At 36.5% G+C, this 16,836-nt stretch overlaps 1 protein-coding gene across 10 annotated transcripts in view; it reads left to right on the top strand.

The window, feature by feature from the left end:
• Window positions 1-16,836, top strand: part of MAGI2 (membrane associated guanylate kinase, WW and PDZ domain containing 2) — a 702,519-nt gene that overhangs the window by 208,354 nt on the left and 477,329 nt on the right. For all 10 annotated transcript variants that reach the window (XM_039723674.1, XM_039723678.1, XM_039723676.1 and 7 more), the window contains exon 2: window positions 4,301-4,417. In XM_039723674.1, coding sequence (XP_039579608.1) covers window positions 4,301-4,417 — 117 coding nt within the window. The remainder of the gene's footprint in view (window positions 1-4,300; window positions 4,418-16,836) is intronic.

Genomic DNA, 16,836 nt, shown 5'->3' on the forward strand with positions numbered 1-16,836 from the left:
GCAGAGCATGTACAGATGCAAATATAGATCTAAAAGTCTTGCTTGCACATAGATATTTCTAACCAGGAGTATTTATAGAAGCCAGGAGAACAGAAATATTTTAAATTTTAATCCCAGAAAATAAAATATCTAAGGCAAATTATTGTCAGATAAGATGCAATTCATTTTACTGTTTTAAAAATCTGAATGATTTACCACACCATATTTTGGGAAGTCAATTCAATGAAAGATTATGATAAAAGATGAGCAAATACTAATGGGTGAATACTCAGAAGTGTTGTTGTTTACACCAATAAAGTGTTATTTACACTAATAAAAATGTGTTAAGGGTGAAACAAATTATTTAGAACTACCATTGCAGGAACAAGAGGGATGTTTGTGTTTACATATTTTTCATGGAAAATAAAATGCACCTGTAGACTCCAGCTGGAGCATCAGTGAGTTACTACATAGGAAGTTACAAAAAGCTGTTACAACATTTAGAATTAGAGAAAATTATAAACCTTTGTCCCTGCCTTTTCTTCAAAATGGTAATTATCTTCAGATTTGAATGTTTTAATGATCTAGAAACTATTCAGTACCCTTTTGTCTGTGGGTTCTTTATTGTACTTCTTTTCTGATTGGACTTGTCTACTAGATTTTATAAAGACATGAGAGAAATGTATTTATAAAGCAAACATGAGAGAAATGTATTAGAACACTGTAAAAAGTTATAATTTACTCATTAGATTCATAAGTATAACATGCAAACAGAGCAGTTTTTAGTTCAGCCAAGTGTGTCTTATTTCATAACGTCTGGAATAAACTTCAGTCATGGTTATGAGTTTGCCATCATGATTGGTAGCTGTACCTAAACCACACATACATTGTGCAAGAGATCATTACTGGAAGTATTTAATTCACAACCTATGTTTCTCAGCTAGCAAAGCAAGGGGATCCATTGGAGTGAAATGAAACTGAAACAGATCACAGGCCTTAAGCCAGTAAAAAGAAAATAAAGTATAAAAGCACTGCACGGCTGCAAGCCAGTGAATGCTCCATCATGCTGTTGTCAGCCTCCTCCTGTGGCAGCGGCCAAAGAACCCTTTATATCATGGTCTGTGGGTTGGGCTCCTAAAGCTTGAGCTGATAATACCTCTGACACACACCAGTGCCCTGCTGCTGTCACATGCAGTGAGCAGGATGTGGCCTGGGGGAGCTCCTTCCCTCTGAGCCCCAGCAGCACCGGGATCTGCGGAATGGCACGATGGGCACTGGGGTCCCTGAGCACCATCCCAGCTCCTCCACTGTGGGCAGCCTGGCAATAAGAGAAAAGAAGGGGGTTAGGTTCATGTCAGGAATTTTTCAATATCTCAGTAACTGTCAATGTTCTACAGAAAGAGAAAATAAATGGGAGTTGAATTCTACAGAAACCATGTCAGTCACTTGTCTAACAGGGCTGGATAGGGCCATTAAATAGTAGTTACTGACTGTAAAAATTCCTTTCCCCTGTTTCTTTTTCTGTGAACTTACTGTCATTGTCACTGTTCTTTCCCTCCCAAGTAAACCAAATTATAACATTTTCTGTATCTTATTTTCAGCCTTTGGAGGACATAGTCCTATTACCATTATGCAAGTTATTTTTGCTTTATATAGTCTGTAGCACAAACTGTAATTCACTGCTGCTGAATCAAGGCTGGTTTACATGTTTGCAATACACTATAGTTTTCTTGCAAAAAGTCTTATGGAGCCATAACTTCACATGCAAGATGTTCTGATTGTGCTGCAAAAGGATCAGGTTGCTCTAAAGCTTAGGTACTTTAAATACCACAAAAGCACTTCTGGAATCAATATGCTTTAAAAAAACATCAGGTAAAAATACAGAACTTTTTAGGGAAGAAAAACAAAAGAATGACAATTGAAATGATGAACTAAAAATATACTGCATCTATTTTTCTGAGCTCTAGAACTATTTTATTTTTTAAAATTTCCAGGAGGAAAAATTCATTGTTATACCAGATTTAAAAAAAAATAAAATAAAATAAAAAATGGTAGCTTATGCCCAAAGTATTGAAACATATTAATTATTTCAGACAACAAAAGTACTTTTGAAGAAGAATATTTGTAATTGTGCATTGTAGTTAATCGTAGTTATTCTGACTGCTCTTTAAAATGCACAAAATTTCGCACTATACTCAGATGTTAAGAAAAATTTATATTGTTTCCATTGTGTTTGGAAGTTTTATTTCCTCTGCACCATTACTTTATTTCTGTTTATTTCTACTAGAAACTTGCTCTTGAATTGCACATAAGAAATGCAAGGCTGTAGGTATCCTGTAAATACATGTTTTTATATCTAGTTTGGAATATGCAATTTGCCAAAAATATCAGGTGACTCTTTTTATGAAGTGCTTAGGAGGTTTTAGTGCATTCATTACACATGTTGAACTAAATGAATTAAATGGCTGTGCTTGAAATGAGAGGCTGCAAATAAAAAATGCACTTTGAGGGTCAGAAATCTGTGTAGATCCTAAACTTACTAATGTTATAAGTTGAATGATTCAAGTTTGTGTCAGTGGGCAGGCTACAGCTGCTGCTCTCGAGCTGGCATTTTCTCAGGCTGCCAGAAAGCATCTGCATCACTGGGCATGTTCTGTATATTCGAGTGAGAAGAGCAAGAGCTGCGGGACCTTTCCTCTCTGCAGCCGATCACGAAGGACAGCAGACTCAGAGAGTTTCTCTACAGCTCCATCAGAAATTTCACAAGAAATTAGAAGTAGGGATGATCTCCTCTGCAAAAACTTTTCTAATGTAAGAAGCAGGGTTAGTGGTACAAAGTAGTAGATTAATTAGAACTTGGGGATCCTGGAAGAACAGAGATCCATATGGAAGTTCTCAGCCTCAGGGAATCAGGCATACAGGTATTTTGTGTCATATGAGCTGGGGTGCTTTTTCCCCCCTTCTTTTGATTATGAAAGTTTGCTGGCTTTTTTGTCTTTAGCTAAAGAGAGAGAATATTTATAAGCTTTTTATAAACCTGGAACAAAAGGTTTTGAAGTTACTGACAAAGAGCAGCAGTAATAACATTATGGACTTATAGGAGGCAGATAAATAGGAATATCTGTAAGAAGAAATATATTTAAATTTATAAGCGTTTGTACTCTTCAGTGACTTTCAAATAATTCAGTAGGGATGTTATGTGTTCCTATTTACAGGAAAATCTTTATATAGTCTAAGTCAATAAGATTTTTGGCAGAGGATTCAATAGCAAATGAAATTTGAAAAAATGTTTTAAGGTTGCATGTGTGAAGCAACAAGTTAGGGATCTATCTACTTGCAATTTTTCATCTTGGGAATATATGTCAGAATTCAATGTAGTAATGATTTTCTATATTTTTCCTATGTCAGAATTTCAAAGAGAGAAGAAATTGAGTTATTTATAGACTTCTCCATAATTGTAAATGTGATCCCTATTCAAGGTTAAAAGAAATGGGGAGGAACTATATTGGAAAATGCTTATTAATCATGTTGGATTGGATTTATAGATATGCCTTTCATAGTGGAAGATGATATACCAGTCAGTAGTTTAAATTGTTTTGTCCTAAAATTATAGTAAAAGTGGCAAATACAAGGTTTTTAACTCAGTTTTTCCTCCATATGCACTGCTTTGCTGAGATATTGTATTGACATTTTTGGTGGGGGAAATAAAATATGAACACTCATTTTTGATAGTGTCTCCTTCAATTGTGAGTTCTATCAATATTCATAAAACAGAACATACAACATTTATATGATCACTACATACAGCCACATTTCATTCTGGTTACACATGGACTAAAACCACCAAGCACTGCAGAGATTTTGAACCAAGATTTTTAGTTTAATAAGAAATGGGAAATTGGTACACAGTCATGGGAAATATAATACCTAATACTTTATTATTTACATACATATATAGGTAATTGTATGATAACGATCTGTTCAAGTTTTGTGCAGAAAGAAAATTGACAGCTCTGTCTATAATCCTATATTTATTTTCTCAATTTGTCCTGGGTTGATAAGGAAATGAGTTTTTCAAGAAATTGTGGTCAAGATTTAGCCAGTTATTGGTCATTTACTTTTTTTAAGCTTTACAATTATCAATAGTAAAAAATACTGTACCAACCACATGCTTTAACCAGAAATCTCTGTGTGCTTTTTGTCCTCCATCAATACAGAACCATGAAGGAAAATGAGCCACAAAGACTTCACAAGTGATTCATTGCTTCCATCAAAGCAATATAATTTTAAATTGTACTTTCATTTGTCTTTTCCCTGACAGGAGGCATTGTTGATAAGGACCTTCGTCACTACCTCAATCTACGGTTCCAGAAAGGTTCGGTGGACCATGAGCTCCAGCAGATCATAAGAGACAATCTCTACCTCCGCACAGTGCCATGTAAGTAGGCTGGAGATGGACAATCCTGGCTTTTTAGTGTCAGTAGCCTATCTGGGTGAGTGCTGCTGAGGCTCTTTGCAATGCATGAAGAGGTGTTCTGTGGATAAAACAGCCTTCCTGTAAATAGATTTGTGGCTTGATGCCAGTCTTCTACATTACTGTTGAGAAACTCAGCTGTGCAATGCTGATGTTTTCGTGGTGTTTTCAAAGCTGTAATTTCATAAAGTCAGTCTCTAGAATAATAATAATCTTATTTCTTCTGTAGTCTCAGGAAGCACACATTTAAAGAGAAAAAAAAAGAAACAAAGCAGTTTTCTGGGCTGGTTCAGTGGATGTCCAACAGAGAGTTTGATCTGTCTCATGTTTCACATATCTATTATGTAATAATGCCATTGGATTTAGAAAGCAGTAGGGCAACAGAAGAAATGTATACACTGGATTTTGTTTGAATGCAACAGGCATGGCAATGAAACTTTGTACTGTCTTGCATATGCGTTTATTGCTACATAAGTCAATACTCAAAATATTCTGAAACCTCTAAAATAGTTTTTGTTGTATTGACCATTTTCTGCTACTTCAACAGCAGACATGAAATTAGCAGAGTCACGCAAGCTGTGCCCACGTGTCAGGGCCATGCCTTTCAGAACAAATCTACTTGGCTGACAGACAATATGTCATTTAAAATGGACTGAAGTTTCATTATTCTTCCCTCATAAAATAATTGCTTAGCTGACATAAAATGGTTTTGGCAAAAAGGGGGTGCACTTTTGAACTCACAGGCTTGACACTGGAATGATAGGCAGAGGAAGGTGTACTGAGTAAGTGGCTGTGCTATTTACATGGTAATGTGTGGGTACTCTGAAACTGAGTTGTTGTGAATGCTACTGTGTGTTTTTTCTTTCATAATATTAAAAAATGGAGCTTTGAAAAGATTCTCCTAAAAAAATCAATATAAATTCCTAATTTCTAATGTTCCAATTGCAACTGATCAGAAAGGAAGGTGGAGAAAGGCATTTAAAATTATTACCTGTAGGCAGAAAACAAAAAATGCTATATTTTTGTGAGAGTTATGATAAATAAGGTTTGCCTGAAAATGCTGAGAAACATCACAGCTGAAGTGGAAATGCATGTACAAGAAAGTTTTGAAACTAAATCCCACTTCCAAGGTTGTCTGGGTACATCATTAGCCTAAGCAGATTTTTATTATAACCCCAGTCCATGCTCATTAGTGCCACAGGTCCAGGTTAAAGAAGGAAAACTCAACAATATTGCAATTACTGCAAACTTGTATGACAGACACTTTCAGCAATATGGGCACAATGAGTATTTTTGAGTTGTTTTGTTTTCATTCAAGGCAATAATAAAGCGGTGTTAAGTAAAATACAGTTCCCACAGAAGCAAATTTGTCATTCAAAATGTAAGACTACAACCACAAAGACTGCAATTTGGAACCTATAAACAATACAACCTTTTCTTTCTGCCGTGTCTTCTCCATCTTCTGTGTCACTTTGGGTTGTTAAGTTCTTAGGTCATTGTTGTATTATATAGTGAGTGGTTTTGATTAAATAAAAACTATGTTTTGAAATATATTGTCGTGTTGGAGATGGCAGGTGCTGATTTGCCAGGTAAGTTGGCATATATTCTTGGAGAGTGGAGGATTCTTTTCAGTAGTAGTGTTAAGTAAAAGAAAAAAAAAAAAGAAGAAAAAAAAAAAAAAACCAAAAACCAAACCCTCTATAGGGCCTAATTGGTATTTTTTCTTCAAAACTTTCTTGAAAATTCCATGAAAGTAATCCTTTTTAAAAGTGGGTGTTAAAAAAATATTATAAATGCAGACAGGACGATATCTCATTAGCTAAAGGATTTTTCATAATCAGTCAAATAAAAAGGATGCCATCACACAGTTTGCAGCCAAAATTTTCTCTAAATCAGAATTGTGGTGAAAATCTTTTTTAAATGCAATTTTACTCTGTCCCCAGCATTCATGCCTAGGACGGAAAATGTTCTCAACTATTTAATTGTCATATAACTTAATTAATTTTTTCAATCACAAACTTACCTTTCAAGGGCATTGGTATTCTAATTCTTCTGCTCTGGGCAGTATTTTGTTTTTAAGCTGCATACATAGTCTAAGAGTACTGCTTGGTTGTCCTAGCACTGTCCTTAGTTTACAGTGGTGATGTTTAACTGACTCTACCATTACCCTCAAGTTCACTTATGAGTCCACCTAACCAAGAATTTATTACAAATCTTGCAACAGCTACCAACACAGCAAAAGCAGCACTCATTTTTGTCAAATACTTGTGCAGAAAAATAGAGAGGGAAACTCAACTGCAGGCAGCATTAGACTTAATTTCCAATTATAAGGTTGTAACACAAAGAGGAGGAAAAGGATTGAAAAATAGGTGGCAACATTTTTCTTTTAGAAATGCATCTACAATCTTTGCTCTGTTACAGAGGTATAATTGCCAGTAAAACCACGAGAAGGTTTACAGAGAGTCCTTAACCTTGAGTTTTTCTGTCCTTTTCTTTCTGTTCACACTGGCAGCACAAGCCCCAGCAGTGCAGTGGGCACGACCATGGGTTTCTCAGCCCTCTAGGTCAGACTAAGTCATCTTTCACTTGCATTGAACAAGTGAGTATTCTCTATGAAACCAGGAAGCAGAGACCTAATCCATACCTCTTTTAAATCAGGATAAGCCAACTTAAATTAGACAACTAAACTAGTATTTACTAAAAACTAGATAAGGTTGGGCTTTGGACTCAACCCTGGCAGTGTCTAAAGCCAGGCTGGAAAGGGCCTTAAACAATCAGCTCAGCTCTAGTGGGAGGTGTCCCAGCCCACGGTAGGGAGTATTGGGACTAGATGATCTTTAAGGACTCTTCCAATCCCCTAACATTCTGTGACTGCAGGTAAGACTTTGAATTGTCTATTACACAAGTATACATCCCTGTGTTCACCAAAGAATAGATGGGTCAGAATCACATGATGTGAGGATAATGGGTCAATTCTGCCCTCAGAAATTGTAGCCCCTGGGAATGGGATGGATTGGTTGAGTTTGTGATTCTTAGGCTTCTCTATTTTTGCTAGTGCAGTGTCCCTTTTGAGAAATGACCAAATAACCTTGAGAGTCAAATGCTGCCTTCCATAAATGTCACAGGTCTCAGTGCATATGAAATTGATTTTCTCTGCATTGCCAACATGAATGATATGTATATGTCCCAGGGTGGGTTATACAACTGTATTTGCAGCAGTCAAGATGCAGGTGTTACCAAGACAGCTTTGGGGAAAGAAAAGTTCCTCATTTTCCAGTTTCAGAAGACCTAGCTGAAGTTTGTGTCATGCATTTTCTTCCTCTTTTCCTGGTTGTAGAATTTTACCACTTTTCATGTCCTAAACTTACTCCTGAATATATTTAGGAGCACTACTGGGCACTACTACGTTTTACCATGCCTACAGAAAAATAGGCATGGTGAAATGTGGTAGCTGTCAGCACTGGCACTTTTCATGTCCTAAACTCACTCCTGAAGATATTTAGGAGCACTATGGGCACTACTACATTTTACCATGCCTACAGAAAAATAGGCATGGTGAAATGTGGTAGCTGTCAGCACTGTCTGAGACTATCCATCCAAATCTAGGGATTTGGAGAACAGCCACAAAACACAAGTAGGGCTCTGAATGCTATAGGCAGACAACACCTTAGTCATGCTGCATCTTGTGCTTGGTGGTGCTCTCAGCAGACTGCAGTTGCCATGTGGGCAAGCAGCTTTCCAGTCTTCACTATTGAGAAGTGGTAGCTCTAGCTCTCTGTCATTTCAGGAATAAAGCTTTGAAGGGAGTGAATCACAGGAAAGCAGTTTTGGTAGTGAAACACATGTCCAGACCTATCTCCTTTGATATGTCCTTTCCAGCAATTGCAAATTCCATTTCTTTTAAGAGCTGGCAAAACAGGGTAGCTGTGGTTGAAAATAGAATCAGTGTATGCTTCCTTTACAGACAGGGAATGTGAAATGATAGTGGAAAACGTGATTTAACAGCACCATAAAAAGTCAAGGACAAGCTGATTCATAAAAGTAAAAAGTCATCCATTAATTGGAAGAGAAGCTCATTGATATCCTCTGGCATATAACTTCAGATTGACAAGAGCTCAGATGGTCTATCTGGCTGCACCACAGGAGGATGCAGCCCAGGAATGCTTTCTTCACAGTGAAAATGGGGAAAAAATAGCTTTAAAAACATTATGGGGATGAGGAAGCTTCCTTCCTAGTCTTTCAGTTTAGGAAAAAAGGGAATGATGTAAGAATAGAGAGGACTGGGTATGTGTATCAGCCTTACTGGATATTGCAGTGTTACAATTAGCACAGAAATTGGAGGAAGGATGTTTTATTTAAGACATTTATCACTAGCATAGGAAAAATATTAAGTTTGTAACTGAGTTATATGTTGTATGTGAGTGACTAGGGACAAGAAATGGAATCATTATGAGCAGCAGTTTCCCACATACCAAATTGTGATAACAAATCCTCCTTTTCTTCACCTTTCCTGTCGATGCCATGGGTATTCTGTTTTAGGTGAATATAATTAACACTGCACTGCAAATATGACACCTATGAACACTTAATAACTCACTTACACTGTGGCTCATTTTTTTCCATCTTCTGTGCATATTTAGATTTAGGTCATTTTGAGTCAACATAAATAAGAGTCTCATTTTCAAATATAGTTTTTTTTCTATTGTATTTGAGTATAGTCTGGTCTATATATAAATTAAACCCACACACTGCAGTGTTGACCGTGTACGATTGAAATTATATATCTTACAGCATGCTTATGTTTGTTGTCTAGTCCTCTTCACAGAAGAAAAAGTACATGCAGTGATACTTTTTTTTTTTCTGGGTGTTGGTTTGATCAATATATTGATTTATCATTTAAATTATCACATTTGGTAAAAGTAGAGCCATTAACTTATATTTCAGTGATACTAAAGTCAATAAGTTATGTTTATACTTGAAGCTGCAGGGGAATTCACACTTTCAGACCTGAAGAAATCTCCATCTGCAAAATAGTGCAAAACAAATAAGGTTATTCCCTCTGTCAGAGAAGTGTAATATATTGGAAAACCTTAGTCTTTCATAATCTACTTCATGGGTAGCAATCAGGAATTAAGAATTTCCAGGAGTGTGTAAGACTTTCTTCTCCCGTTGATAGGTGTTATCATAGTTTGTATTTCTTCCAATAGCTCTTATTTTTTGTCACAAAAATTAGTAAATACTGAATTAAATCCATGTTACATTCTTAGGTTTTTATATGAGGCTTCTAATTTCCAAACTGAGGAAAGTGTTTCAGAATTCAAATGGGCAATAACTGTATTGGTTGAGGGTAGCCCAAACTCAGAAGTTTTCTGTGCATAGTTCTGCTGCTCTGGATAAGGTTGTGAGCTATACCTGACTAATCTATATTTGGACAAAAATGAAGCCTTTCAAATTTTTTTTGAAAAATGCTTTTTTTCTTCTTGTAAAAAGTATATAGCCAAGAAAATTGAAAGGGAAATGTGTGAAACAGACTTGCCAATGGTATAATATATTTTTCTTACAAGTTTGTTCATGTCAAAAGTATCTTACAAGAGATATTGTCAGTGAAAGAGCTGCCAGTTTGACGTCATATGGAGCTATTGCTAGGATAAAATAACCTGTGCTTAGCATACCATACTGCCAAGAAATGTCTGCATCACTGGAAATAACAGCACCTAGCTTTAATGATTACATTATTCTTCCAGTGTTAGCTATTGCTTAGACTTTGATGGTTCAGAATAGAGCAATGCAGAGCTCTTAAAAATGTTCTTGTTGTGTATCTCATGGAGTACATCTCCAAAGTGTACTTAAAGTGAAGTCACTGACATCTCAAGCAAACTCAGGTAATTATGTGAGACGAGGGCCCCACTGTGCTGCTTGCAGCACAGCCACGTGTACCAGAAGATGAGAGAGTTGTCACTGCTTCCAACAATGGGCAGCCTAAATAGAAGAGGAAAAGAACAGCTGACAAAAAGCCACAGGGCACCAACAATGGTTAATTGTCCTGCCTGAGGTGGAGTGGTGGTAAACTGTTGCCTGTGGAGTTTGCTTTCTTTTCCACTGTTGCATTCACTATTCCTAATTACCCACTGAAAATGCACACAGGACAATGACCTGTTTTTCTGAGGGCACTGGGAGCTCCTGGTCAAAAGAATTTGGCTTATACATCTTTGTATGACTTTTCATGTTGTTTTATGAGACCTTTTGTGTGTTTCAGAGCAGGGTAGTAAAGGTTGGAGTCAGCTTCTTCTCCATCAGTTGGTACAAAGCATTGCCTGTGCTCAGAGCATCTTTGGGCTGCAGGCAGGAAGGCTTGCCTTCAGCAGGAAGTGGATAAAAATAAAACCGGGGTAAAACCAATTTTTAAAATGTTTATCAAGGTGAAAATACTATACTGTCTGTTAGTCATGAAAGAGAAAATGTACATAATTTCCTCAGAAATTTCTCAGTTCTACATATTGGGGATATCAGCTTTCAGTATTCAGTAGCTTTTGGGGTATTCAGTAACTAAGTACTCATTTTAAAATAACATGTATGGAAAGAAAATAAACACAGTTCAAGAAGAAGGGGGAATGAATATGTCTGATGTGGTGTAACTGTAGTAGGAAGTGAGAACAGTTGAAACAAAATGAAGAGGAGTAGTTGTGTACCACTTCTGCTATTGTAATTTAAATGTTCCATAAAGGTTGTGTGAAGACATTAGGATGCTTTCATTGGCTGTACAGTTACAACAGTTCTGTTTTTCAGAGATTTTTGCACCCAAATCACATCTACAAGACATTGAGGCTGATAATTCTGTCCCTTACTCCCATTCTTCCCATTCCTTTATTCCCTCATTTCTGCTCTTTTAAATACCATGCTTTTCTCCCATTTTAAAACCCAAATAATCCAAAATCAGTAATTTTTTTTTGTAAAACAGTGCCAATATAAATTATTTTTCTAACAGGCAATCTGATGCCCTGCCAACTGGAAAGTTGATACAATGTCACTAAAGACACTAAAGGTTTAGCAGTGAAAAAAAGAATAAGAAAATGCTCTGAAATTGCAAACCCACTCTTTCTAAAGCTGCTTTCCTACAAAAGTGTATCACATATTATCACGTCTTCCTTCACTGATGTTACCTGGCATGTGATTTAAAGACTGATGTTAAGAATCTCAGGTTGCTTATCACATCTGTCTGGAATTATTTATATGTGATATAATGCATGCATAACTCCAGATGAGAGTTTAGGTACAACAGTTTTGCTGATTGTCCCCAGGAATCAATAAGTGTTTATTTCAACTTTGGGGAGGCTCTCTAGTGTTGCAAAATGGGTTCTTTAATTCACATGATACCAAAAGAATAAAGGATAGTGGTATTTTTAAATGAGTTTTGATGATAGCCCTAATTTTATTGATTACTAGCAGCAAACTAGAAGGGCAGAAGCATGAGTCTGGTGAAGTACCTTGTCTCAGCAGAACAAGAATAGAAAACAATAGAAGAGGCCACAAATAACTTATTTCACAAGTACAAGTCATAGTTCTTGAGTAGCCTAAAGCAGGTGGAAGTTTGTGTAGAGGTTGTGTCTCCCTAAGACAGTAGGCTTTTCAAGCCTGAAGGTCTTAGATATACTACTGACCTTTCTCGAGACTTAAATGAACAAAGTATCATAAAAATTTAAGAATTACAAATATGGTGAACAGAATTTGCAGCTTTGTTAAATGTAATCTTCCTGTGATTTCTAGCTTTTTTTTTTCCTACATGATCTTTCCAAACTGCCTTTTGATGTTAAAAGATTTTAAAATATATCCTCTAGGTAAACTTAGTCTCCATCTGCAGTCAAATAAGTTAAAAATAGATTTTTTTTTTTCTTAAGGTAAGCTGAGATACTCTAAATATCTGTGCTTTTTCTCAGTGTGGAGAAGATAAACTGTCAGAGACAGTGGATAATCTTTACTTGGTGAATTTTAACTGAAGAACAACAGAACAGTGAACATGGAACACCAGTAGCTGTCCTTAGAGATTCAGAACAATATCATCAATTAAAAAAAAAAAAAGAGTTGTGTAAAAGAACCAATATTCTGGATTGAATGACCAGTTAAACTACTAAATCTGTATTTGCAAAATTGAACAAAAAGGTCCAATATAAGTTTTGAGAGGATCTGCTTTGGTTTTTTTCTTTTCTGGGGCTTTCATGTACAACCATAAGAAAAGTGAATGAGGGACAGTGATGAGGGATCCTGAATGGATCATCTGGTGCCTGCTGAGAAATGTGTGTGAATTGGTGAGCACTTGGCCAAGTTCACCAAATAACCAGCCTCTCACGTTTCTGTCTCTGAAGTGCCCCTGCCATTTGGAGATCTCACACCAGCTGGAGCCCAGGTCCTTTTGGCTTGTTTGGACACCGTGCTCTGTGCCACCACTCCCTTCATTCAAAAAGGTCACTAACTACATTCAGGGCAAAAACTGCATTCAGGATATAAACAGCTTTAGATATTTTTTCAAGATTTTCCCACCTGTAGAAAGGAAGGCACAATTTTTGCATATTTTCTGTGTCTTACAAAAAAGGAAAGAATTTCAACCTTCTGTGCATAAGCTCAGGTCAATGGACAAGCCTCTAGTGGCACCATGTTTTAGATTCAAAAGTACCCTGGCTACAATAAATCTCTTTGAGATGAAAAAGCATTAGAGAAGGAAGATTACAGAGGTGCTGTAACACCTGAAGAGGTGCTTAAGACCTGAAGAGCGAATAAAACTTTGGTTTCATCAGTAGGGGTGAGATTAATTTTAATTTACTGGCTGAAAAACTGTTATGAGGAAACTCCTTTTCTGCAAGTCCTTTTCTTTTTATTTTCCTGTATCCTGAGGATATTACTGTCCTGGTTTTGACCCATGACAGTTTGTCAAAACTTTGTATTTCTCCTTTATGTCTAGGTTTTGATTCTACCTAATGCATTTTTCTTTTTCTAATGTATTACAGTTATTAACACATCAACCTCTTGACTAGCTATCAATCTATTATGGATTATTCAAATAATTCTGTCAAATTTATTTCATTGAGTCTGAATAGAGAAACTTTCTTTCTGTGGAGATGGCAGAAATATATTTTGGTTAGAAAAAAATAATTAGAATAATGCAGAGGTTCCAGACCTCTGTATTTCAAATGAAAGCAAGGATCTGGATTTAAATGCAGAACAGTGTTGTAATTTTAGTTTTTAAATTATTTTCTTTGAATTTTAAAAGCTTGCATGGGCATATATTACAGGGTCTAGAAAACACTGTGCTTCTCAGTTAAGAGACCAGATTTTTTTATACTAAATTTCACAGTAAATTACATTTGCTGTTATTATTTACTATTTTATCAAAGTGTCTTTGTTGAAACTAATCACTAATACCTGTTATACTGTTGCTAAGATATTTTCACATTGCTCACAAAAATAGTGGATCATTTCATATGTAGGAAAGCACAAAATTTAGGCTGCTGAAGGTCCAGTGTTGTACATGTGTTGTAGTGGCCTTTAGCTAGTGACAAAATGCACACCAACACTCACTTTACCTTATCTGGAATTCCTGATTCCTGATTTTGATTTTGACTGGTTATCGAGCTTTATTTTTCAGCGTGGTACGGCTGTGATTTCTTCAACTCATATTGGTACTGACTTGAGTAGATGCTTGACCAGTTATTTCATTTGGCATTTTTTAATACAGAGAAACCCAGAAATTTTAGTTTGTTTTTTTTTTTTTTTCTTAAAGCTTTAAATCAAAACCAAACCCTTTTTCTAAAAATTGGGGTTTTTTTCTGTGGAAAAGTCTGTGGAGCTCTTCCTGATCACAGGTGTGTCACAAGTCTTGCAGGAAAGTTCTGCCTTGTTATGATTCATGCATTTTCACAGAACACTTCATTTAATTGGGAAATGCACATTGCATTGTACACCTTCTTGAAGAGCTCTTAGAACCCAGAAAACAGGCTGTTTAATTACCTTTAATTCATTGGCAATTGTATGCTGTGGGGGCACTCAAAATGGTGATTTGGCAAGATTTCCTTTCTTACATAAAAATAGAAGTCATTTTTATATACAACATCCTCGTAGTAGCAGCATCTATTGAAAAAAATTCTCTTGTTCCCTTAGAGATGTCCTGCTTTGACTCTCACTGAGATGCTGAGTGGTTCTGAGTCTCTGCACGTGGTTGGCTCCATGTTTCTAAACCCTGGCTGACTCCCTGCTCGTGTTTCGTGTCTGACTCCGAGCCTGCCATAAGTGATCAGGGAAAGGGAACTTATGACTTCAGGCTGTAGATTTCACACAGGTTGCAGAAGGTGGCTTTAACCAAAGCTGATGCTTAGGGAACATTTGTAACTTTTGTTCATACAGTAAGCAAGGCATATTCCCAAATATACTTCATGATTTATGTCCTTTAAATAAGCTGCTGCAGCTACCTTTTCAAGAATAGGATAAAAATCAGGCTGGTTTCAAATTTCTCTCCTTCTCTCTCCTGTGAGGACATGGTGAAAGGTACAGCTGAGTAATGAGTCATTCTACTATCCAGGGTTTCATTCAAGTAATATGTGAAATGTTAAGTTCCCCATCAATTACCAAAGATTATTCCCCCTTGTGTATCATGTGGAAGGAAGCTAGCTGTATTATATATGATCTAATCTTTAGTTTATCTTTGTGTACTTCAAAAATAATGATTATTTCCTATAAAGCTTCTAAACTTGCCATGAGATCATTAGTCACTTTTATCTACACTGCAAATGCATCTCTACTTGTATTAAGAGTTGGGCACCAACAAACTATTATTTAAATACACAGTTAAATTGCACTGAGTCAGAAACATGGCACTTGGAGCCAGAAACAATTTAGTAATCTGGACTGTAAACTGTCAGAGAATAGTTGTTCTGTTTTTGTACTTTATAACGCAATTTCCTGGAAGAAAGTGATGAATTTTGGAGAAAATCCTTTCCTTCATCATCTTCACAAAAAGAGAGCATCTAATTACTCCTTTCCTGTAGTTATCCTTGATTTGCTTTGCCCAACTCTGGCATGTCTGGTAGGTTTTTGCAGGGAGCTTTAATTTTCAGAATCTTCTGAGTAAGATACAGGGTTATTTCTGTCCTGGACCAGAACTGTTCAGTCTGAACTGGAGAAATCAAGTGAAAAAAAAAAAAAACACAGGATATCTGAGGGAATCAGTCATGTCCTTGCTTCCACTAGCTTTCATATTTAAAAAAAAATATTAGAAGTCCACATGGCACTATGTTTCTAAGAGCATTTTTCCCTACACTGTTGAGGAAGGTAACCAAGCGCTAAGTTTCAAAAAATTTGTTTCTGTTAAGTAATTCCTACTCTTTTTAAATTCTTTTAAAATTCTGAAAAAGCACCAAAGTCTAAAAGAAAAGAAAAGACTTCTTCAAGATGCAATTATATTGTCTCTCTTTGTCCTTCTTTCTTAAATGTGGGAGATTTAAGCAACAATAATAAACATGAGAAAATGTTAGTTCTTGTATAATCCTCCATTAGCATCATAAAAGAAAATTCTGAATAAAGATTAAAGGTTTATTTTTTTAAAAGGAAAAGGCTTCCAATTTAAGTTTTCTCTTCTACAAAACAAGGAAACTTGAATGATGAACACAGAGGAAAATGGAAAAGCAAAGCAGAAGGGTTTGTTCAACAAGGGAAGGTGAAAGAATCTGCACGAGGGATGGGGCAGCCATGTGCAGGCAGACTGGGGAACGAGAGGATGGGAAGCAGTGCCACAGAAAGGGACCTGGGGTCCTGGTTGATGCAAAGTTAAACATGAGCCGGCTCATTAGTCAGTGCACTCTCCTAATGGTAATTTTTACTGAGTTTGGAAACATGAAGGGTTGCTGAGGGCATGTTTAACTGTGTTATGGCCAGAGGCCAGATCATGCTCTCATAGGAGCTTTCCTGACTTGTGCTGGAGCTTCCCAAGGACCATGGCATTGTTGCCATTGTTAAGGACACATTATGTCATAAACTGCCATGTAAAGTGCAACAACTGGAGATTTTTTGCTCTGCTTTGCAAATGTCTGTGCTCATAAACTGTTACCAAAGACTAAGCAGAAGTTTTAAGAGTTTTAAAAGGATGATGATGGATTTGGGGAGACAGTAAGTTCTGACCAAACAATGCACTTCTATCCTCCCATGGAGTGACACCTCTCAGGTCTCAGGGTACTGAGACAGTATCAGACAATGAGGCACTCATCTGTGAAGCCATTTGGGTGGTGGAGGGAATACCAAAGATAACTGTAGAAGGTAAATTTGTAAATGTTTGTATAATAAATTGAAAACTTTCTACAGTTTCCTGCCTTTTGTTAATATTCAATCTGAAACCAGATAAT

The sequence above is a fragment of the Passer montanus genome, unplaced genomic scaffold, assembly GCF_014805655.1.
Source record: "Passer montanus isolate IOZ18808 unplaced genomic scaffold, ASM1480565v1 scaffold50, whole genome shotgun sequence".
Lineage (NCBI taxonomy): Eukaryota > Metazoa > Chordata > Aves > Passeriformes > Passeridae > Passer > Passer montanus.